Source organism: Acinonyx jubatus, chromosome A2 (genome assembly GCF_027475565.1).
Source record: "Acinonyx jubatus isolate Ajub_Pintada_27869175 chromosome A2, VMU_Ajub_asm_v1.0, whole genome shotgun sequence".
Taxonomy (NCBI): Eukaryota; Metazoa; Chordata; class Mammalia; order Carnivora; family Felidae; genus Acinonyx; species Acinonyx jubatus.
The window spans coordinates 55,164,240-55,187,586 of record NC_069383.1 but is presented as its reverse complement, the minus strand read 5'-3'; the positions used below and the strand labels follow the sequence as shown (position 1 = coordinate 55,187,586).

Genomic DNA, 23,347 nt, shown 5'->3' with positions numbered 1-23,347 from the left:
AAACCAGAGCTAGAAGGGGGACGAGGAGGGGATGAAGAAAAGTGAAAGTTTGTAATCTGTCCCCCCTCAACTAACCCAAAGAAACCTTTCAGAAATATCTCTTGTCATTAACCACTTCTTAAATCAAATGGGATTCTGTATGCAATGCAAGTTATATTACAAATGTACCAAGCAGCTTTCCTCTTACCTGCCACTACATTTAACTCCTTCAGAACCGTTTTCTCCGAATCCCTCAGCATTGCAACTTTCAATAAAAAAGAAACAACACTTAAACTGTGTTCTGCATATTATTCCTAGGAAGAAAGTGACAGAAAGAGACTATTTTACTTTTCAAAACCATTATTTAGAGCTATAGCATACCAAAAAATCAGGGCTAACTTGCTTGCCTAAAACCATAGGGAATGGATGGCTCAAGTACCTACATAGAAAACAGGATTAAGGCAGTCTTCTCCTTGGGAACAAATTGCATTATTCTAAAATATTGTATCCCTAATTGTTTTTTCTTCTGGATTTACAATATTCATAGTATTCTGTATTTTCACTTCAGTTTCTATGGATAATAATGACTTTACAGAAATTTCATTGGAAAATTTTCAGGTCCAGATGTACACCAAGACTGAACTTGGCAGGGAGAGAATGCAAAGAGAAAGAAAGAAGCTAAACTTAGAAGAATCTGAACACACTAACTTTTTATTCAATTTGATTCAAAATAATAATATTAATCTAATAATGAAATAGTTTGATATAACATCAGTCAACATTTAAAGTATTTTATGTTTCAAAGTATGGCTCAAGGAACACTCATTGCTTAAATGCACTTAGACATAACAAGACAATATTTTTTTATTGGCATCATTGACACCTATGAACAATAGCCTAGTAAATAGATTAAGGTTTAACCTTCCTTTTCTTTGGTGGCTGTTTAGAGACTTTAAAAGAACAGATAACTCATTTCAGCAGGAATCTACTACTGATATTTACTTCTACATAATCTTTAGCTAAGACATGGAATGCCAAAAACAAGCTTTTGTTCGCTTGACCTCCTCCACCCCCTAACAACAAAAGTTATCCCCAAACCCATGTTTTTATTTTAGATGTATTGATCTTCCAATGTAAGGCTTGGCCTTTTAAATACCAAATACAATCAATGGCCAATAACCTGACTCCTTCTGGAAAGAAGAAAGCAGAACAGGGAAATTTCTTTGAATTGTTTGGTGACTTAGTACAAATTTTAAGAGGTCAGTAAACCCTGATGCTTTGAGCTAAATCTACTGGTAAATAATTAATGACATTTCTTAGACACTATAATCTTAATCTTGGTAAATAGAGTAACGCAGCTTTGCCAAATAGATCATTCCATCTAAGTAATATCTTAAAGGCAATTATTTAAATATTCCTACAAAAACAGGGTTATACTTTGCTTAAATTAGACATTTAACTGAGATAAAATGCAAATGTCCATATTTTAAAAAGAAAAAAAATACAAATTAACTGGCCTAGTCTTTTATCTGAGTTTATTAATACCATTTAAAATATTACAAATAAATCAATTACATCTCATGCATTTAAAATGCAAGTCTAAAATGTTCCAGAGAAAGGCTTTTCATTTCAATGTGAAATATCCAAATTATTTCAACATTACAATGAGCAATTAGTTTGCAAAATCTGCAAACATTTAAATGTAGTGTCAGGAGTGTTTATTAACAGTTAACAATATTACCTTCAGGAAATACACAAAGGCCAAAGTTAGTTGAGTTTCACTTGGACAATTTATTTAATACATGGGTTTTGGCAGACCCAGTTATTATGAAATATAGGAGAACTCTCACTTTAACTATGCCTGAACTGCCAGCAAATGCAAATAAGTACATGCTCCATTAAATTAAATGTCATCCCACATTTATCAAATATTGTCGTAGTTACAGTTTGATACCTATCTAAATTCATATTCGAGCAAAACTAAGCCCCGAAAGTGCGTTTGTGGCTCTGCACCTCCAGAAGTGAGTTCAAAATACCTGCAGCTCTTCAGCACTGCAACAATAACTCTTAATATTTTTTGTGACAAAATCAACTTTACTTCAATATATTTTCAAATATTTACTGGAAGTAATGTACAAGAAAAATACTATACAAAATCGTCTCCTGGACAGCTGCACCTCACACCCATACACTGGTGGAGTTATAATTAATTGGTAACTAATCTAGAACGATTCTCCAGTTGTACAAACCATTAGGTTCAGATATATTTTACAAAGGTTTTTTTTTTCCTATTTTCCCTCTTTTGGCATTTAAACTACAGCCTCGTCTTAAATAAACGATAGCTTCTTCACGTGTTTATAAGTTTAAATCACACACAAAAAAGTTTAACCCTAAGAATCTTGAATGAATTCCAAGAATTTACAGAAATGGGTACAATACAAATTGATGGCTGGACTACCAAAAAAAGATTGGGAGATTATGCTCAGGAGCGGTGAAAAACGAGGTAGAAAAGGACAAACACGGAGATAGTTAATCTGGTCTCACCGGAAAGGGGTATTTTTGCATAAGAAAAAGACACCTACCCTCACCCCACCCCCACCCCATAAGTTAAGTTAATGCAATCAAAATAACTTTGGGATCGATATTAGCAGTTTCGAGAGAAAGACTTGCTCACTGCTTAGAGGAAAAACTATCTAGAAGGGAAACGAAGTGGAAGAATGCTGTCATTTTTTTTCTTTAGTTTTTTAGTTAAAAAAAAATGTTATAAAGATGAAAGAAGGCTGCTGCAGCGATTCGCCAAGACTGCCCTTAGCTGAAACTTGAATCGGTTCCACCTCAGGGAACAAAGGAAAGGAGGCAGAGCTGACGTTGGGAGAGCTAACTCCGCAAACTTCGGGTCTTGGTGCCGCCAGATGGGCACCCCGACGCAGTTGCAACAGCTCTGCGCAAGGAGGGCAGCGGCACGCAGCGGCCAGGCTGGACTCTCCGATGCCGAGCCCCCTGATACTGAGGTTCCGGAACCCAGTGGGCGGCTGCCCCAGCGGGAATGCCCTGTCCGGGCCTCCTGCCTTGCCCTCCCTACGGCGTCGCTCCACCTTGCTCAGCGGAGTTGTTCCCGCTCGTGCATAGGCCCCCGGTCTCCCAGGCACTATGCTCGTCCAGCTCTACCTCCAGCGGCCGCTTCCCTCTAAAAGATATGCCCGTCACAACCTGGGGATGGCAGAGGGAGGACGAGGAGAGGATGAGAAATAAAGACCCGGCGGTTACGGCTTCACGGGGCTCTGACAGTGTTACCTGGTGGAGAGGGAAAGCCAGGGCCCAGGAGAGCGTGTTACTTACATGTCCATATGCCCTTTACAAAGTAAAGTCACAGAATGAGTTAAGTGAGAGAAAAAGAGACAGAAAGAGACAGAAAGTGCGAGCAGGATGCAGTGGAGAGAGGCTGGGACAGACGGGGCCCAAGCGGACCGGGACGGGAGGGGGTCGAGGAGATGGGCAGCCACGGAATGGGCGTCACTCTAGGCCATTGCGGTGCCCGGGCTCCGGGGGCTGCAGCAACTCCGGGGAGTGGCAGGGCGGGCTGCCAGCGGCACTGTGCTCGCTGTCGGTGTCGCTGCCCTTCTTGCCGCCGCTACCCGAACCGGCCGAGCCGCCGCCGCCACCGCCGCTGTGCGTCTTCACGTGCTTGCTGAGGTGGTCGCTGCGCATGAAGCGTTTGTTGCAGACAGGACAGGCGAAGCGCTTCTCACCGGTATGGGTCCGCAGATGCCGCTGCAGCTCATCGGAGCGCGTGAAGCGCTTGCCGCAGAAGAGCCAGTTGCACACGAAGGGCCGCTCGCCCGTGTGCCAGCGCAGGTGCGCCTTGAGGTGCGACGTCTTGCCGTACACCTTCCCGCAGCCCGGTATGTGGCAGCTGTGCAGGCCCTTGCGCCGCAGGCTGGCACCGGCCGGGCCCAGCCGCTCCGCCTCCTGGCAGTTGGGGCAGTCGCAGGTGGCGCGACCGGAGTAGCGGCGTGCGGAGGAGCGCGGAGAGCCCCCCAGCGGCGCCGACGGCCCAGCGCTCAGCATAGAGCTCCCAGCGCCGGCCAGCGGCGACGGGGCCGAGTCCGGGTAGGAGCCAGGCAGCACTGGCTTGAAGCCGTCCATGAGGTGCTGCCCGGCGGGGCTAAGCAGGTGCGAGGAGGCTCCGCTGCTGAAGGCTGAGTGGCTCAGGCCCGAGTAATCCGAGTTGTAGCCTCCGAGCGGCGAGTGCAGCGAGGTTTGGAGCCCCCCGGCGGCAGGGTGCAGCGAGCCGGGCAGCGCCGCCGCGCCATTCGGGTTCTGCACGTCGATCCAGCCGGCGCCCACGTCCCACCAGCTGGAGGCGCCGGCCGAGCCCACGTCGCCGGCGGCTCCCAGGCCCGGGTGCGAGGGCTTGAACCACGACTCGTATGGGTGCGCCATGCCCACGCGTGGGTAGATGCCCTGCAGCCCGTCCACCGAGGTGTGCACCTTGGAAATGAACACAGGCTGATGGGAGCCGTCCTGCGAGTGCGCCGAGGAGCCGCCGCCGCCGCCGCCGCCGCCCCCTCCGCCGCTACCCCCTGATACACCAGGGGCCTGGAACACCGAGTAGTCGTTTGCGAAGGGCGAGCTAGAGGCGGCGGCGGCGGCGGCCGCGGCGGCGGCCGCGGCACTGCTGGAGGTTAGTGAGAAGGCGCTGGAGCCCGGCGAGCCGCCGCAGCTGAACGAGTCGGACACCAGGGCCGCGGCCGCCGCTGCGGCCGCCGCGGCCGCCGCCGCCGCCGAGGACGTACCGCCGTTCCGGGAGGCCCCCGACACGCCGAAACTCGAGAGACTGGAACCCACTACGTTGCAGCTGCCGGAGGAGGAGGACGAGGAACGTTTCCACGGGTGGAAGCCTTTGCCGAAGGAAGAAGAGCTGTCCGAGAGGGAGGAGGGAGACGGGCTGGGGCTGCCGATCTTATTACAGGTAGCAGCAAGCATGGCCAGAGGAGTGGATCCCAACCTCGGTTCTTCCTGCGAGAAGGAGGAGAGGAGAATGGGTGGGGGAGGGGGAAGTGGGCAAAAGGCCGGTGGGGGAGGGAGGAAAGAAATGTGCATCAGTCCTCCGGAAGCCTCCAAAACGCCCCACGGCACCCCATCTCTCATTGCGGCGCGCCGCCACCAACTCACCTGGCTCCCCCAACAGCCCTGGCGCCCGGCTGCTTCCTACTCTACGGGAGGGGACAAGTTTGGCTGCCGGCATCCGATTCGGGAGCAAAGCGCCATGCTAAAGAAGAGTTTGACAAGTATTCTCACCTAAAACAACACTCGTGCACACAAGGCCCCAGGCACCTCGAAACAAACAAGCAAGCAAAAAGTCCAGATTGGGGAGAAAGGAAGTTTCCTCTGCCGAGAAGCCTGGGGAAAAACCATTGGATTGCTTTTAAGAGGGCTTCCCCTGTAATCCAGAGAGACCTTTGAAAATCCTGTTCCGGTCCCCAGAAACCCATGCTGGGTCGCTTCTCCCAGGCCAAAAGAGGTCAAACTAGAGGGCTTGCTCGCTTGTCCTGCTTTCCTTTCTATTTGCTTAAAAAAAAAATTAAAAAAAAAAAAACTACAATAGTAAAGAGAGAGAGAGAGGGAGAGACGGGTTCAACGTACCTGCGAGACAAGGCGGGCTGCGGTATTTTTTAAGGGGAAGAGGGAAAATCTGCAGTTTGCTCAAGGAGGAAAAACTTGCTCTCTTTACCCCCGAAATCGTCGCGTATAAAATGGGCCGGGAGCACGTCTCCCGGGCAGGGAGCGGCCGGGCGCTGCGAGGTGGCTTGTCTAAATGCCCTTCGAACCTTTTCCTGCGCTGAAAAAAAGTGACTCTGCCCCCCTCTCCCCCTCTTTCTTTTCTCCAAACTCACTTGTATTTAAAGGAAAAAAAAAAAAAAAAAAAGCTCTCAATAGAGACTGATAGCCCGTGGCCTGGCCGGGGCGACTTTAACCCCCTCCGATCGGCAATAAAAGGAAACTAATTAAACCAGCAAGAGAAAATCCTGAGACTCACCCCTAGAAGTGAAGTTGCCATCACACAAAAGTGCCCTCCTCCTCTCAGAGGATCTTTTTTATATTGATAAATCAGAGGCAGTGTTTTTTTTAGAGGTGTGCAATACAATGATCAGTTCCGCCCATTCCACCACAATTGTAGCTCCCTCTCCGGCTTTGAAGTGCCGCGGAGGCGCGGCCAGCCAATCTGCGGCCTCGCCGGGCCGCGCCGCGCGCGCGCCGTGAGGTCATCGGCGCCGCCGCGGGCCGCCGCGGGGGGGGTGGGGAGCGAGAGCGGGAGGGGCGCGAGTGGCTGCGCGTGTTACAAAGCGTGTGTGTGAGTGTGTAACAATGTAACTGTGTGACCAAGCTGAGAAGGAGAAGACAGTGCAGACCGGGGGCGGGAGTAAGGGGTAGTGGATGTGAGTGTAGCAGGGATACTGGCGGAGGGGGAGGAGGGCAGACAGTGCTGAGAAGAGAGAGGTAACTGTTATGGGTGACAATATAACCATGTGTGACAGGAGGGTAGAGGGACAGATCAGTAAAGTGTTGGGGAAGGGTGTGAGTGTACTCTTGTGTAACTGTGAGTGAAGAAGGACAGGGCAGTAAAGTGTGGGGGGAAGGTGGCGTGAGTGTGCTTGGTGTAGGGGTAGAGGGAGGAATATTAATATGTGGTTTGCGCGTGTGAAAGAGGAGGGAGGGTGGATGAGTGTGTGTGCGGGAGAGGAAGTGAGGGAGAAGGCTGTGTGAATGTGTGCGAGAGAGAGAGAGAGAAGAGGGTGGTGTGTGTGCGTGTGTGTGCAACAAAGCTGGGGTGGAGAATAGGAACGGTGCAGGAAAGTGTACCTACACAGAAAGAGATTGACGATCTGAAGAGTGAAACTGACCGCGAAGTTGAGTGAGACTGAGTAAATAAATACTCACAACGCTATCTCTGTCGCCAACTGCCTCTGATTCCTTGTACCTAAAGTCTTGAGTGATTTTTTTTTCTTCTTAGACACTGTCACCACATTTTTGAAGGAAATTATATGACTACCTATCTTTATACTTTCACAGCTCTACAACGGAAGGGTAGAATCTTAGGGTAACTAAGGAGTATTTTTAGGGGTGAGTTAGGGCTTGTGTGCGCCTGCGTTGTTACTTTGATTCGGTGGCTTTTTTTTTTTTTTTTTTTTTTTTTAATCTCCTGAGAGGGGAATCGGCTTTGGAAGTGCAAGTTTCACTCTAGGGAAGGGGCGTGTTTGTCCCGCGAGGAAGAGTAAATTTCAATACAAAAGGATTAGATAGAGATGGGAATGGGAGAGTATTGTTTTTTTCCTTTGGGTGAAAAAATGAGGAACGTTTTATGGAATTTAGAAATTTTTACAGGAAACGTCACTGACACTATCTGAGTAAAAAATTAAGATTTTGACTGAAATTTCTGGGTTTTATTTATTAGAGCATAGAGAACCCTTTTGGCAAATCGACCACATGTATGGAGATGTCTGTGTCTAATGGCGTTTGGGTCTGAGAGCTATGAGTATGTGTGCATGTTAATAGATACACTTAAGTCGAATTCGGTGGGTTTTAGAACCTGCTTTCCATTTGTGTTATTAGTTTCCTTCAGAAATATCATTACAATTTTACTGCCACCACAAGGGAACAACTTAAACCACGGTAAATACCACAACACTGTAGCAAGGGAGTTCACAGCCTTTTGAGCACCACTGAATATTTGTGCTTTTTGAAAAGTAATTCATAGTTTTAGGCAGTTTAGCAATGCTCTAAGAAATCTAATTTTTAAGGCAGAATTGATTAAAATGTTCCCAGCTGGAAGAAATGTCTTGTTTGACTGGGGAAACTATTTTATTGTTTTTGAACCCTCCTCAAGTGCATCAAGAGCATCTGGAGATGTTTAAAAAAGAAAAAAATTCTTCTTGGGTTTACTAAACTCCAAAGTCAGGTTGTATCATTTGTGTAAGTTTCACTGAGCATGGTTGAGGCTGATGTTTGTCGTGTGAGAGTGTGTGTTTCTGACCCCTTTTTAACAGTGTTGGGATATTGACTGTACATCATATCTATTGATTAAGGGGGTAAGGTACATTCTCATACTTTGAAGTAAGTGTGAAGTAAATTAATGAACTGCTTTCTTTCTCTGAAGGCTGACGCTTACCATAAATGTCGTGTTTCTCCCTGCAAGCCACTCTGAATGATTTTAGCGTGTTGAGAAGGCGTGACAGGCCAGCCCAGAAGGAGGAAGGGGTGGGGGAAGGAGGGAACTCCGTTTAACAAATAAAAGAGAATTAACTTCATTGCTTTGGTCTCTTTCTATAATGATATTCATTTTAAGGACCTAATACACAGTTGTTTAAATTTGGGGGTTAATTCTAATCAATACCATCATCCTCAAAGGTGGAGGGAAAAAAAGCTTTGAAAGAAGACTCCCTTCTTTAAGTAGTTATTTATTTTATCTCCTATCTTCTAGAAAGAAGTGAGGCAAGACTATTTAAAAGTTAAATAAGTGCTGATTCTGAGAGTAAATAGAAGCATTAACCACTGTTTCCTCAAAAAATGCTAGGAATAAGAACAACTCAGCATCATGTGATTACAAATTTGAGCTCCCTACTTCTAAAATTTTTTTATTTGTATAAATTCACTTTAGAATCATATGTAATTCTTCCCATGACAATGGGTGACAACATTGGTGTGGATTTAATGAACATACTGGATTCCTCAATTTGTACAAGGTTGTTTGCAGCATTTGGGGATTTTCACAAAGGATTGTATGTGCATCTTTCTTCATTAGAAGATACACAGAGATATAGATGTATGTAGACACACATATATGTACGTACATGTATATTCCACTTACTCCCATTACAAAAGTTAGGTGTTTATTTCATATTAGTATTGGTCAAAGGGCATTTTTTTCTCATACTACGCTCCTTCTACTACCCCTCCCCAAAAGAAGTGTTTGTCATAAGGCATAAGACCACAGAGTTAAAAAGTAAAAACAAAAAAAAATCTATAATTGACTAAAAATTAAAACAGCAATAATCTTACTTCTGGTTTAAGGGGAGTGGGTCTTAATGGCAGCCCTTTCTCCACTTTAGAGAAGTGACTCAATCATTCTTGAAACCACCCCCCCCCCCCACAGGAAGGAACATCTGTAATCCATGGTAGATACAGCCTGTCCTGCAAAGCATTCCTAAACGTGTACCGTTCAGTTTACCCTCTGTGATTTTGATCATTACTCTTGAGTATTATGCTATGACAATATAGAAGTTTTGAAGGGAAGGAGGAAGAAAGGTGGGAAGTGCAGACTTCCTAACATTAAAAGTTTCCCCCACCCCATGTGAAGTTTAACCTGCTGGCAAGGAGAGTAGACAGATATTCTGCTGTTTCTTGCAAACCTGTGGGATCCACTTTCAATAAAGCTAAAATCTATTAGCATTCTGTATGCATCTGCAGCATAAATTTCATTTGAATTTCAAATTTAATAAACCAGGAGGTTTTTAATCATCCCTGGTTTTATTTGTTTGATATTAACATGCTTATTGACCGGGTCTGGTGACCAGTTTGATCATTACAGGACAGCAAAAAGTTAATTAAAACGACCACAGCCCCTTAATCATATCATCTGTCTCATCCATGTCGCTCTCTTTATTACCGGTGATGATGGATAGTCTCCCAGATTAATTTCTCTGTTTCTTCGATTTGGACAACAGCTTTTGGGACCTAATTTACATCCTGGGAACAACTTGCTCGAGTATATCTAACACCTTGCAGCTACAATATACATCAACATCTCCTTAGATGGAGAGAAGAACGGGGGGGCTTTTTTTTGCAGGCGGGTTTGAAGACTAATCAATGCTGTGATTTGGAGCTCTTACGCTTTCACAACCAAAGAAATAAAAGGTCCTAAAAGCAAATTAGAGGCCTCGATCCTTGCTTTTTCCTTTTCAGGGAGTGGGGAGTGAAATATGCCTCCGCTGTTTGGTTAAGTAGATTAAAATGTGTAGATACAACGACAAGTAAATAAAACCATTTGTAACCATTAAGTACAATTAGGGATTTATAGTCGAAAACATCAAAGTTATCCAGGCTTTCAAGTGTCCGGCAACACATCTACACCAAATACTGTTTGGAGACGTAAGTGTGGTCCAGTATACACAAAGCGCTGAAAAAGGCTAATAGGGGAAAAAAATGCACATGAACTATTGTATGTAGGCGCGTACCTCCGTTGGGTACGTTTAAAGCGGGCTCTTCGCATCTCGGTTTCCGGAGCGTTGGCAGGGATGCGCAAGCTCGGGAAGCTGACCTGCCGGTGCCCGCTGCGGACCGAGTAAACGCCGAGCCGGCCGCGAGTCCCTGGCAGGCGCTTCCGAAACGGGAAGGCAGCCCCCAATCCCTGGCCACTGTGAGGGGACCTTACGCGCGGACATGCTGGCTACTAAATAAAGAGTGAAGAGGGATGGTGAGGCAGCCGAGCGCCGCCGCCGGCTGCAGGGAGGAGCGGGCTGGGCCAGGTTGGGGGGTATCTCTAGGTCGGGAGCTCTCTGGTCAAAGTTACTTTCCTGCTGCACAGAAAACCTGGCCAGGCGTGAACCTGTGGATTCCTGAGGGGTGCCCTTTTGCTGTCCACTCCTGCTTTGGGGCGGCTTTACTAGGAAGTTGCCTAACATTTCCTGGGAAGGGAGGCAATAAAAGCCCCTTGCTGGTGGCAGATTGTTGAACCGTAGGTGGGAAGGGATCAGTCGTCCAGAGCCCAGAGAGGGCTGTATTTTCCTGATTGGAAAATGGGAACTTTCACGCTGAACAATAGCCCCTATTAGTGAGGTTATTCGGTTTCAAACTGTCCGGCCACATTTACAGCTGAGTCCTTACTTTCCTGATACTGCTTAATTGGATGTATTTGCTGACCACAGTGAAGCAATAGTGACTCTACATCTAGTTGCATTGGATCTCCTGGTGGATGCAAAGCATTGCCTTGGTGACTCTTTATGAATAAATGGGACCACCTGAGAAAACATTCCATCTATTTTCTTAATTGACTCGATATTTTCCTTCTGCATTTCACTGCTTAATATATTTTTCTTCTCTGCCACTTCAACACATTCAAAAGTTAGGAATGGTTTAATTAAAAGAAATGTACTCATCTAACTTGGGACATTACATACTTTGATTCACTTTAGCTAGGGCATTCAAATCACTTATAGTCAGAAGACAAGGAGGACTGTTCCCATGTATGAATCATATGAATATGTAGGTAAGTTCATTGGTAGGACAATATGAAGATATTTACCAAAATAGGTATTTCTTTTTATACTAAAGGAACAAAAAAATCTTATTTCTTTATTTGTTATCTACATGCATAATGTTCACATTCTCATAGTATGTTGATATGATTGTGTGCTAGTTTTACAGGCAGGCGTGTACTCTATGGTATATTTCATAGTCATCTCTCTGCCAGCCCACAGATGAAATTGATAATTAATTCTACAGCACTTCGTATTCCTCCTTCATCATGTAAATGAAGGATACAAACATAGGGAAGAGAGTTTGCTCATTTGGGGTGAATGGTGTGTGTGTGTGTGTGTGTGTGTGTGTGTGTGTGTGTGTGTGTTGTGCAAGGCAAGAGAGAGAGAGGCTTAGACATTCAAACGAGTTCGTCCTTGATTTTTTCCTAGAATGGATTTGTTTCAGCTGTTTTCTCTTTTGGTATTATATACCACTTTCTCACAGCTAACATGCAGAGTTAAAAACTACTAAATTCTTATCCTCAACATTATTGATTTCTTTTCATTCTGTTCTGTTACTAGAGGAGGTAATGCTCCCAGATTACCTCTTCGTCTCCTCCAGACGGTTGACAATTGCAATCGTAGTTTCGGGAAGATAAATGTTACTTTGGGAATTGTGCTTAATTACAAATAATCTAGAAGCTGCACTGGTTTCTGGATTTAACCACACATGTGTTCAAACCATTGTACAAGGTTTACAAATGGGTGATATTTATGAAAGGGGATACAGTTCGTTCTTCTAAAATCATGGGATACACTAGGATGCTCCCACTTGGGGTTTGTCAACAGACCTTCAGAGATAACACAGATCTAAATAATGCCAACAAAAAGTGCTAAGCCTCAGAGTACTTGAAAGCTGAAGACAAAAAAAATCCACTGGAGTTTACCTTCAGGTCAATTTTATTAAATGAAAACCTGAGAATAAACCATTCTTCGTTAAATTCTTAAAATCTCTTAAGTAAACCCATTTTTTGTAGAGAGCATTTTTGAACTCACATATTCTGATTTTCTTTTCTTTTCCTTTTTCTGACAGAAGTCTTGTAGATTTTCCCTGAAATAGCCCAATGGTTATTTTTTACAGTTCCTCTTGTAACTCAGCTGCTACCTTTGTGTGTCTGATTCTTTGCTTATATGGCAGCTCAATTAGTGTTGTTTGTGTGTGTGCGCTCGCTTTTTTTCTAATAGTCTTATTAACAAGAAAAAAGGTGGCGAACAGGTTATTCTCTTAACCTGACCTGGCTGTAAGAGTAAGATGAGCAGCACTGAACAGATGTCCCCATTTAAGCCGTTCTTTTCCCACATGCCTGCTGGATATTGCAGGCGCGCAGGAAGCTCGCTTCAAACCTGGCCCATTTCAGGCCATAATGGCCACGTTATTTCGGCCCAGTGAACACGAACAAAATCGCGTGCTTTAGAATCATTCGACTCCGAGTCCAGGAAAAGCAGGGGGTGTGGTGGCAGTGGGGGTGGCTAGGGAGGGGTGTGTAATGGGAAGGGGGGGAGAGACGATTTCATCTCGGATCGCAGGAAGAGAACTTGCTCAAAAGAATTTTTCTCCAGCAAATATGGTATAATTTACAGCGCAACTTAATAATCCAAGGGGCAATGCAAAAGCCCTTTGCGTTGTAAACCGCTTCTAATTACCTGCCAGAGCAATTAGCTGACTATCACGAAGAAATTAGATCGCTCAATGTAGCATAAATAATGCGAATAATTTTGTAAGAAGAATGGAAAGCGAGACCTGGTGTTTCTTTATAAGGAAATAACACCTCGTACTGTACGAGCCCTCCATGAACACATATTAATGTCTAGGCATGCATGGCAATGAGTCCGAGCAGGAGCCCTCTGGCTGCGGTTCAGCACTTTTTCCGTTTACGTATGCGGGGTGAAAGTCGGCTTCCAGGCATTCGATCTCCAGCCTTCCAGCTCACAGTAATTAACACATAGCGACTTCAATGGGAAAACCTGTTTTCCAGATGATTTTTACAATGCAGCTTTATGTCTCATTTGGCAGTTTAAATAGCTGGAGTTGTTTTCTGGCTTCGTCTCTACTATCATCTGTTGAGCATATTTTGCTTAGAATATTGAATCCCACCCAAAACTTGGGTGCAAGCTTTTGCTAACTTTTTTTTTTTCTTAAGAAGTGGAGATATTAGAAACCACTTTGAGGACACTAGGGTAAAGAATTCCTGTGGGGATGTGAAAGATATCTGCTTTCCTGAATGAGGCTATGCAATATATTGGGCTATTTTTGTATACTTTACATAAACTTTATAAAAAAATTTACCTCAGTTATATATATATGCAACTCACTTCTCTTGACGAGTGTTTCTTATAGGGGAATTCAGATAGTGAGTTCACACATTTCTTAGCAAAGGATTTCAAGGGTAAAGCGAAAATCTAATTTTGGAGGAAAGCTGACAGTGCATTGAGGTGTCTGATAACACTATCAGGCTCTTTGAAATTTACTGGGTTTGTAAATTACAAATGAGAAGACAGCTTCAAAAGATGTTTGGAAATCGAATATGTGTGCCCACACCTAACCCCTCCACACACACACAAAACACACACACACACACACACACACTACTGCCCACAGCTCCACGTTTTCAGGTAACGCCAAAGTGAAGTGCCCCCCCCCCCCCACTTTCCCCAGTAAACGAGATGGGTCACACATTTAGGTCAAGTTGAATTAGCCCGGAGATCTTTCATGGTAATCGAACTGGATGTCTCTATCGGTCAAAGCAAAGGGGCGTCGTGTGAACCCGGCATTTGCCTGGACGGGCACAATCGTTGGGGTGAGTACAATCCCTGCAGCCTTAGTAGTTTAGGGTTAGCGCTCTCACACCCCCACAACCCGTTCATCCCTACACATCAAAAGCTTCGGGCCAAGTCATTTCTGAACATCTTTTACCCCTGATTTCAGTGAATTTTGCAGGATTTCACAATGGTCTTGGCCCGACCCGCCGCTCACGCTCAGCTTCCTCCACCTGCAAAGACAGAAATGATTTTGCTGGTGACTGGAGAGTTCCAGGTGGAAACGGAAGGAAAGGCAGTGATTAATTTCACCAACCCAGGCTACAGATTGGGTTAATGCTCTTTATGGCGTCACGTCTATGCAGTCCTTCTCCCCTGTTAAACAGACAGGCGCCAGCCGCCTTAGCGTCCTTCCCTGGCAGCTCAGGGCTGCTGGGTCAGGAAACAGGGTATACACCTACATACAAGGGGCCCCACTTAGCAGATTACACCCTCATTTCAGAATGTATTAGAAATAAAATACCTACATCAGCTCTAGGAAATTCATGGCGTGATGCGCTAATCACTGGGTTCAAGGGCGTCTACCTTACCCCAGAGCGAAGACCCCCTTCACAGAAACGCCCATCTCGACGGAACAGGGAACGGGTTTCCAAGCCTTGACAAGTATTGACTGTTACACTTCACTTTTTGAAAGGAAATACAATCTTTATTCTTGATCATGGACTCTGGAAAAGTAATAAAGGCTGCTCAGATACGAAAACGCAATTTTCCTCAATCCTCTCACCGGAACATTCCAACTTTCTGAATTGTTTCGCAGTTTCTTTTCTCCCGAACACTTAGCATCACCCCTCCCCCCACCTTGCCTTGGTGGTTCTCCATCTTAAATAACAAGGACCTTGCTGGCCACCAAAGAAGGCTGTCCCATTTTAATTCAAAGCAAGGGCCAAGACTCCAGGACTTAAAGAGTGAGAGAGTGAGGATCAAACTCCTTCCTCTTGAAGTGTTTGCACTTAACCTGCAGTAGCCTATGTAGTCCCTCTTTCCCTCTCCTGTCTTTATTTAAAAGTTTCTTTCTTAATTTTTTGCATCGTTTCTTAACATAAAAGAAATAAGCTGATTATTGTCATGTGTGTAATTGCTCTAAAAACATTTTTCAGTGGGGTGTCATAAGGCAAACACATTGATTTTTGAACAAAACTGAAGAAAGCCAACACCGGAAGAACCAAAGCCCTCGACTTTGGGGTCTATGCTCAGCATTTACAGTCCTGTAATGAAATGTCCATTACCTTCTAAAGGGCAGTATTAACAGAAAGTTCTCATTTTTCTGTACATGATGTTTCAAGTAGTTTTCTAGACGATACCCAATCTAACATAGGCATAATCCCCACACTTCCCATACACCCCTTTAAACTAGAAAAAAAAAAAACACAGTTGTTTCAAACCCAGACTATTTGGTACTGTCCAAGGTCAGTTTATTTGAAGCTTTCTGGATAAAAATAAAAATGTTAGAAGGACTAATGAACCCACTTCAAACCTTTTTTTCTGCTTGGGTTTAAGAAGTCCTCTAAGCTTAGAGAGCAAAAAGAAGGCAGAAATGATTTCTGTAATTTTGGCATACTTACCAAATGGGACTCTAACAAGAGCCAAAGTTAAACCAAAAGAAGTATTGTTTGTTGTTGCTAAAAGACACCTGCCTATGGATTTTATTGATGGACTGGTATTAGGGAATTAAAGAGTGTTTTGCTCAATTTGTGTTGTAATAGATCTTAGCAGATTTAACTGAAACTTAGCCAATTAATATATGGTATTTAAATTTTCAACACAAGCCTTAGGTATCACATCTAGTTTTATTAGGTTGTTTTGCTGTTGACTTACCAATCGAGTCAAAACTAATTTTTTTCTTAAGCTTCGCTAATTTGAATTTCCCACCCGTTGGTTACCTAAGATTTAAGACTAGAAATTCCAAAACGGTTAGAAATAGGTGGGAAAAATGTAGGTTTAGAAGTCTGCGGGAGGAAATCACAACCCGATGTTGCCTTTTAAAAGGCCTGGTGTGTCCCAGTTCATAACTCAGTTGGAGACAAGGACCTTGCGGACCGAGTGTTCCAAGCAGGGCTGGGCTCACTGAGGCCGCAGCGGACACAAGAACCAGAGAAGGTCCGCCGGTTCCCGTGATTAATCGTCCTGACAACAACAGAGATGCTCCTGCTTTCGGCTTCTAGTATACCCGGGGTGTTTTCACCTACAGAGTTTACCATTCATCTTGTGTCCCTTTTCTGTTCTATGGCCATCCAAGGGATCAGGTCAGGAGACTGGCAACGAAAAACGCAAGGGTACAGCAGAAGGATTGGGTGGGGGCATAGAAGGGAGACAGGGTCGCCCCTTACTTCAGCGGGCAATAGTAGCTGGCAACCGCCCAGGAGCCGAAGCTTCCCAAGAAGTCAGTTTAATTAATACCCTGTCCTTGAGAAAACTAGAGTAAAAGGTGCCTCATGGACAACTTTCCCACCCGTCGCAGGATCGGGAAGAAATGAGTGACGGTGGTCTTGTGGAGCCTTGTAGGCTGTCTTGCAGGGGCCGTCGGGCGTCCCGGCAGTCTTCCGAGAGCGAGGAGTGGGGATCTCCGACAGCTCCACGGATAGCTTCCGTACCCAACAGTCACAATATTTGCACTCCCCTTTCTTCCCGGTTCGCCACTCCCTCCCTTCCCTTCCGTCCTCCTCTCGCCCCCCACCCGCGACCGCCAGCCGTCCCGGGGCCCGCTCGTCACCCGCCGCAGCCCCAGCGCGCAGGCCCGCGCAGCCTCGCACCTTCCGGCCCCGGGAGCAGGCCGCCCGCGGGGGGGGGCACACGCGTCCCTGGCCGCCCGCCTGCGCGACCCGGAGCTGCGGCGGGCGCGGGCGCGGGAGGCGGAGGCGGAGGCGCGGGCGCAGCGCTCCGCCGCCGCCCGGCCCAGCCCCGCCCCGCCCCACCCTCCGGCCCTCCCCTCCGCTTAGCCGCGCTCTCCCGCCGAGCACCGCCGCCGGCTCCGCTCTCCGCCGGCCCGGACGCCGTCGGCTGCCGCGCTCTCGGGCCGGGAAGGCCGCGCCGGCTCCCGCCAAGGGGGAGGCGCCACCCCGCCTCCGAGCGGTAGTTTCGCGCGGACTCCCGGGCGGGCCACAAAAGCCCCTTTCCGAAGGCCGGCCGGGCCGGTAGTCGGGTGTGCGGCGCGGCTCCCCACCCCTGCACTCAGCAGCCCGCCCCGCTCCTCCTCTTTCCCTCCCCTGTCCCTCCTCCTCTCCCACCCCCCGAGGGCTCGCACACCCAGCGGGCGGGAAGGTGCCGCCCTCGGGGCGGACAAAGGGGCAGTCCGGGCGGGAGGGGGCTGCGACCGGCACGCGCGGCTGCGGGAGGGGCCCGCCGCGTCCCCCGACCCGACTCTTGCTGGGCGGCCGGCGCAGCCTGGGGGGCGGAGGGAGGCGGGCGGTGGGAGGGGGGGCTGCGACCGCGGGGGGCGTGTGTGCGGGAGGGGGTCGCGGACAGGTCAGGCGGCCTGGGACCCAACCGACCCGGGTAATAGTTGAATCTCCTGTTCTGCTGGTCTCCCCCTCCAGGTCTTGACTGGACTTGAAAGCTCTTTTTAGAAATTTATATTCTTGTTTCTGTGTCAGCGGGAATATATCAGAATCACCCAAAGGGCTAGTTAAAACGCAGATTGCTGGGCCCCATCCCCAGAGTTTCTGCTTAAGTAAGTCTAGGGGTGGGAACTGATAATTTGCATTTCTAACTAGTTCCCACGTGATGCTGAAGCTGCGGATCCCGGTACCACGCTAGAGAGTCACTGCGACTCCTGCCTGCCTCCCCACTCCCTTACTGTAGAAGTGGGGAGGTCTCCCACAAAGACCCTAAGTGCACTGCTTGTGCTCTCATTCCCAAGGTAGTTTAAAATCTTTTGAAGGTAAGCTCTATATCGAGTATGGACTAGATTTTATGAAGCTCTAAATTCGAAACTCACCAAATGCTGGAGTATAACCCCAGCGCCAGTGGTGCTTGAGAAAGTGAGTGGATCCGAGGAAGCCCCCGCTCAGCTGGCCATTTCCCCTCTTTCAGAGCGGGAGCCAGGGAGATGGGTCTCAACGCTCCAGCACAAATTCAAAAGGAAATCAAGTAATTTTCTTCTGATGTAATGACAATCTCCTGCCTCTCTTCTTTATGGGTTTTCATTTTGTTCAGTCCTTTGTTCTGGATATTTTTATCGTTTATATTTTACTGAGGGACCTCCTTTTTTTTTTTTTAACCAGGGAAAAGAAGTGGATGACAAGCAGAGATTTGATTGAAACTTTTTTTTTAAAGTCACATTACATATGAAAAATTCTCTGATGTTTTAAAACATATGTATTTATTTAAAGGGAACACAATATTATCACTTTAAATGCACCCCCTGCCCTCTCAAATTTGATTCCTCCAAAAAATTATTTGAAAATCTAATGTGAAATATATTTTGGCATTCAAATCCAGTGAGAGTTAGTTGAGGAAAACTACCCCAAAAGAGACAAGCTAAACTTTTCTTATCCCCAGTGGGCGTTGTTAATCATCTGGTTTGAGCCTTGTAGTTTTCATTGTCAAATACTTGGGTTTGCTCAAAGGAAAGAAAGTTGGAGACTTGCATTCACTGTTTTTCAAGAGGAGATTAAACACAAAATCGATTTAATGGAGCATCTGTAATCTTAAATACAAGAAGTCAAGAGCTGAGGCTATAATAGAAAGGTTAGCTTTCCTCCATTGTTCACACAATCTAACTCATATTTTTGGAACTTAATTATCAATGAAAGCTACTACATCAGTGCAATACAGTATAGGCAAATTACAAGAACCTTTTACTTCTCCCAACTGGGTTTAAATTGCAAATCTTAACACTGAACAGTGTGCTTTTGGCATTGAATATTCAATACAGTGAAATGTGTTTTAAGTGAACCACCCAAGGGCCCAGGAACATTTGCTTAATAATGATACTTTGCAATTCTATAGGGCCTTTCAGGCAAGGATCTCAAGTGGAATGCTCTTTAACTATACCCTGCATGGGAAACCTTGGGAATATTTTAAAGTGCTCACTTAAGGCCTATTGGAAAGCATCTTTAGTATAGATTTCACAGTATGGTTTTAAGAAATGAGGTACTGTAGAATTTTCAATCTCAGGGGTATCATATTCATGGGGGTTTGATGGGCATTGAATATTTATTAGTTATTTCATGTGAAGCTTAAAATGTATATTTCCCCCAATTTTATATTTTGAAATTTTTCAAACCTACAGAAAAGTTGAAATAATAGTAAATGAAACATTTAACTTTAGTGAACACCCATATTCATCTAGGCTAACATTGTTTAACATTTTTGGGGCAATTGCTTACATGTTCTCTCTCTCTCTTTCTCTCTTTCTTTAGGTAGGTAGATAGATATTGACATACTATATCGGAATATATACGTAGATAAATAGATATATATTTGTATACGTATATACAAATATAATTATTTGTTTGCTTGCTTGTTATTTCATGTACATGCATATACTTCTGTCCCCCACCCATTTAAATTATGAACATCATTGTACTTCACTTCTAGATGCTTCAGCACACTTTTGGTAAAAGAGCGTTCTACTTAACTATAATGCCAATGTAAAGAATATATTCTTATTGTTGCTTTTTAAAAAAGCATTCCAATGACTTTATTTTTGAATTCAGAATAAGTGTTATCAGTATTGTCTATGAACTTAGGAAATGAGTTTTATACCAATGCTGGTACAAACAATCCTAAAATGCTATTTATTCTATTACCTAGGTATCTTGGGAACTTAAGAACCTGTGATTCTGATTAAGGAATTGATGTAGAAACAATATATACTAAGCGTTTTGAAATCAGATTTCAAAAACAATTTTAAAAAGACAAAAAGCATTTCGACACGCTTGTGGAACACAAAAGGAACATTTATATTCCAATCCAAGCTTGTCCCCCCCCCAAAAAAAATTATTCTGCTTTTACCTTAATTAATGTTTGATCTAAATTATCAGAATAATTGTCTTAATTATCCACTTCATTTTGCTAGCTAGTGTAGACTTGACCAAAGTGAAAAGAGCATTGGCAGTTATGTACTTTGAGAAGTGTATATAGACCATTTACATAATTTAGTCAAAATGGCCAATTAATTGGTATAATTATGAATGTCTAGATCTTGCTTTAATGGGTACGCAGAAGTAAAACCTCTCCTCTTTCCAATGGTTGCCTCTAGCTTTAAAGATCCATATTTTTCCTGTATTGAATGTTTTTACATTCCTAATTTAAAATATTCTCATATTTTTATAATATAGGCATGTTAATTAAAATTAATTATCCAAGGACTATCAAGTACATCATCTTGCCTCTTACAAGTCCTTGAGTTATGACATAACTTAATGTGTGATTTATCCCACTTTTGGAAATGTATATAATTATATATTTATGCCTGATGCTTAATATTCACTCATTAGCATTATTCTCTCTTCTATAGAAAGTCAACTTCTAACTGCATGAAATTCCTGGAGCTTAAAACCATTTTACAAATAAATGTCAATGAATTTATGCAGGTTTTTAGGTGTGAAATTCATACAGCTTTATGTAAAAATTAGCAGGAACATTAAATTTTATACATACAATTACCTCCTTGGGTCAGAATCACTGTTACTTTGATTATTTAAATGTAATTTAATGTTTTCTTTTATTCTTATGTAGTTCACATTTTAACATGTCTTTTTACGGTATTTTAATAAAGTCTTCATCTTCTAAAGCTATTTGTCAAGGCAAAACAAAAGTATTGGTGGTTGTGTTAATCCTATTAAACAAACAACTGCATTATGAATAGTTTTAATCAGAATTTAAGCTTCAGAAATGTAGGACCTAAATTACAATACATGTTTTTTGACAACTACTAATGGTTTATTGTCTCTGCCCCTGGCAAATTTGTTTTTATTGATCAACTGAAAGAAGTTGAGAATAAAAACACTTACGTAATTGATATACTTTTCCATACATTTGGAGAAGCTATAAATATAATAAATATCGGATTATACATTGAAAACCTGGTTTCTATTTCCAGTTTCACTATAATTCTCTATATTAGATTAGGTGACATATCACTTAAACTCTGGAGCCTCAGTTTGTTCATTTATAAAATAAGGATATTATTTGCCCTACCAACTCCACAAGATGGCTCTGAGGATCCAATGAGATAAAGTATTTGAATTGTCCTATTAATCAAATACCTACTTTAGACAAACATAAACAATAGATGACTGATTTCAAGATATTTACAGTCCCAGAGTAGGAGAGCAAAAGTGCAGGAAGTCACCAACACAACATATGGTAAAGAATTGAATATGTGTTTAATGAGGGGTACAAATCCTTACTTTGGGTCAATAGGGAATTGCAAGAAGACAAAACTAGGGGTCTTTGGTGGATTATAAGAAGATACGTGTAACAGATATGGAACATTTTGCAAATAAAAAATTTTACTTTTTAGATTTTTGATGGGTAAATCTAAGATAAGACTAGAGCAACCCTTTTTATTTGACACATGATAAAGCTATAGATGGAGCAATAGCATACAATGTATATCTAGTAAAGTATAGATAGGATTAAAAGGTAATAATAATGAGTTAGGGAAAACTATTGTTGGTGTTTTGTTTGGATTATCAGGTAAAATGGTGTTCTGAGACCTAATCAGCAAATACTGCCTTGTACCAGTATCTTAGATAGATCTATCTATGTTTTTATCTATCTATATTTATATATATAGATATAAAATATAGTTAAGTAAAATATATATATATATATATATATATATATATATATATATATATATATATATATATAAAGACAGCTGGTTTAAAAAGAAAATTTTATTGAAGTAAATGGGGCTCCAGGACTGTCATCCTCTTTTGTTTGTCAGGGATGAGGTCCTGCCCACTTTGGGGCACTGTCTCTACATCTGTCATTCCATTCACCAGTAAGTCTCAAAGTCAGGACACTACAGCTGTCCTATTCTTTTCAATCTTTTCTGGGATAGAAGAGATGAGACAACTGGCTGGCTGGTCAGGGATTCATCGCATATTCAGCAAGTCTGTACAAGCACTATCATGTAATTGTATTGTTCTCCCTTTAATTTGTAAAGCAGAACATTTCAGTCTAACGGTCACTGGAATGTTTATTTTACTATATGTCCTTATTTAATTACTTTACTTTGAGTTATATTTGTTAATAAAACAATGGTGTCAACCTTTTAGCCACCCTTTTAGCCTTTATGTGTTACCCATATACATGTGTGCATTTGCATACCCAAAAGTAGTTAGTGAATGGAAGAGGAAAGGAAAATCCAGTTGGAAGGTTCCAGTTAGGTTTCTTTCCAAATAAGGACTAATCTGTTGACTTCCCAGATAAGACATGTGGACATAGGCAAAGAGTCTTTTTGTTTGGAAGTAGCAAATTTTACCAATATGGTGTTCATGGCTTGGATCTGTCACAGAATTTGAATGTAGAGAATCAAATGGTTTTTCTAGGGGTGCCTGGGTGGCTCAGTTGGTTAAACATCTGACTCTCGATCTTGGCTCAGGTCATGATATCATGGTTGGTGATTTCAAGCCCCGGGTTGGGCTCTGTACTGACAGCATGGAACCTGCTTGGGATTCTCTCTCTCCCTCTCTCTGCCCCTCCCCCTTCCCCACACACTCTTTTTCTCAAAATTAATAAATGAACATTTTAAGTTTTTCTATTGGTTGGTGACTGGGCTGGTTCTGGTTAAACTCTGCAGCTTTGAGTTGGATAAATTGGTAGAGACAAAGTCAAAGTTCTTTTGGGTTTTCTTTTCACTGGCTGTTAAGTGTGTGTGTGTGTGTGTGTGTGTGTGTGTGTGTGAGTGTGTGTTTGAATTAGTCTTTAATCATCCTAATAATCCTAATGGAAAAGTACTAATTTTTATTTTTAGCACCAAAAATTTAGGTCATTCCACAGGTAGGTTGGGAGCAGTTCCAGTGAAACAGACTTTAAAGTCAACAAAAGAAAACCAAGTTCCTGGGAAAATACTCAACATACAAGTTGTGGAAGAAACACATAAATTCTGAAGATAGTTTCCATTTGGAAATCCAAATTTACTTTCTAGACCTAAGGGTATTTTGCCAATGACCTAAGGGTATTCGTTGTAGCCTAGCTGCTTACCTTAGGAAACTTAGGAACATAAATAACCAAAAATGTAAGATTTTTACACACTAATACAGACACAGAAGTTTGAGCAGAGTAGCTAGAACTGAAAC

General features: G+C 43.7%; 1 protein-coding gene across 1 annotated transcript; it reads right to left on the bottom strand.

The window, feature by feature from the left end:
- Positions 1 to 689: 689 nt before the first annotated feature.
- On the bottom strand, positions 690 to 5,141 carry SP8 (Sp8 transcription factor). Its single transcript, XM_053217758.1, has one exon. It carries the CDS (start codon positions 5,128 to 5,130, stop codon positions 3,493 to 3,495), a length of 1,638 nt encoding a protein of 545 aa, XP_053073733.1. The 5' UTR covers positions 5,131 to 5,141; the 3' UTR covers positions 690 to 3,492.
- Positions 5,142 to 23,347: the final 18,206 nt, after the last annotated feature.

Excerpts from the sequence above, each read along its gene's own strand:
- SP8 (XM_053217758.1), bottom strand. The coding sequence starts at position 5,130 with ATGAGAGATGGGGTGCCGTGGGGCGTTTTGGAGGCTTCCGGAGGACTG.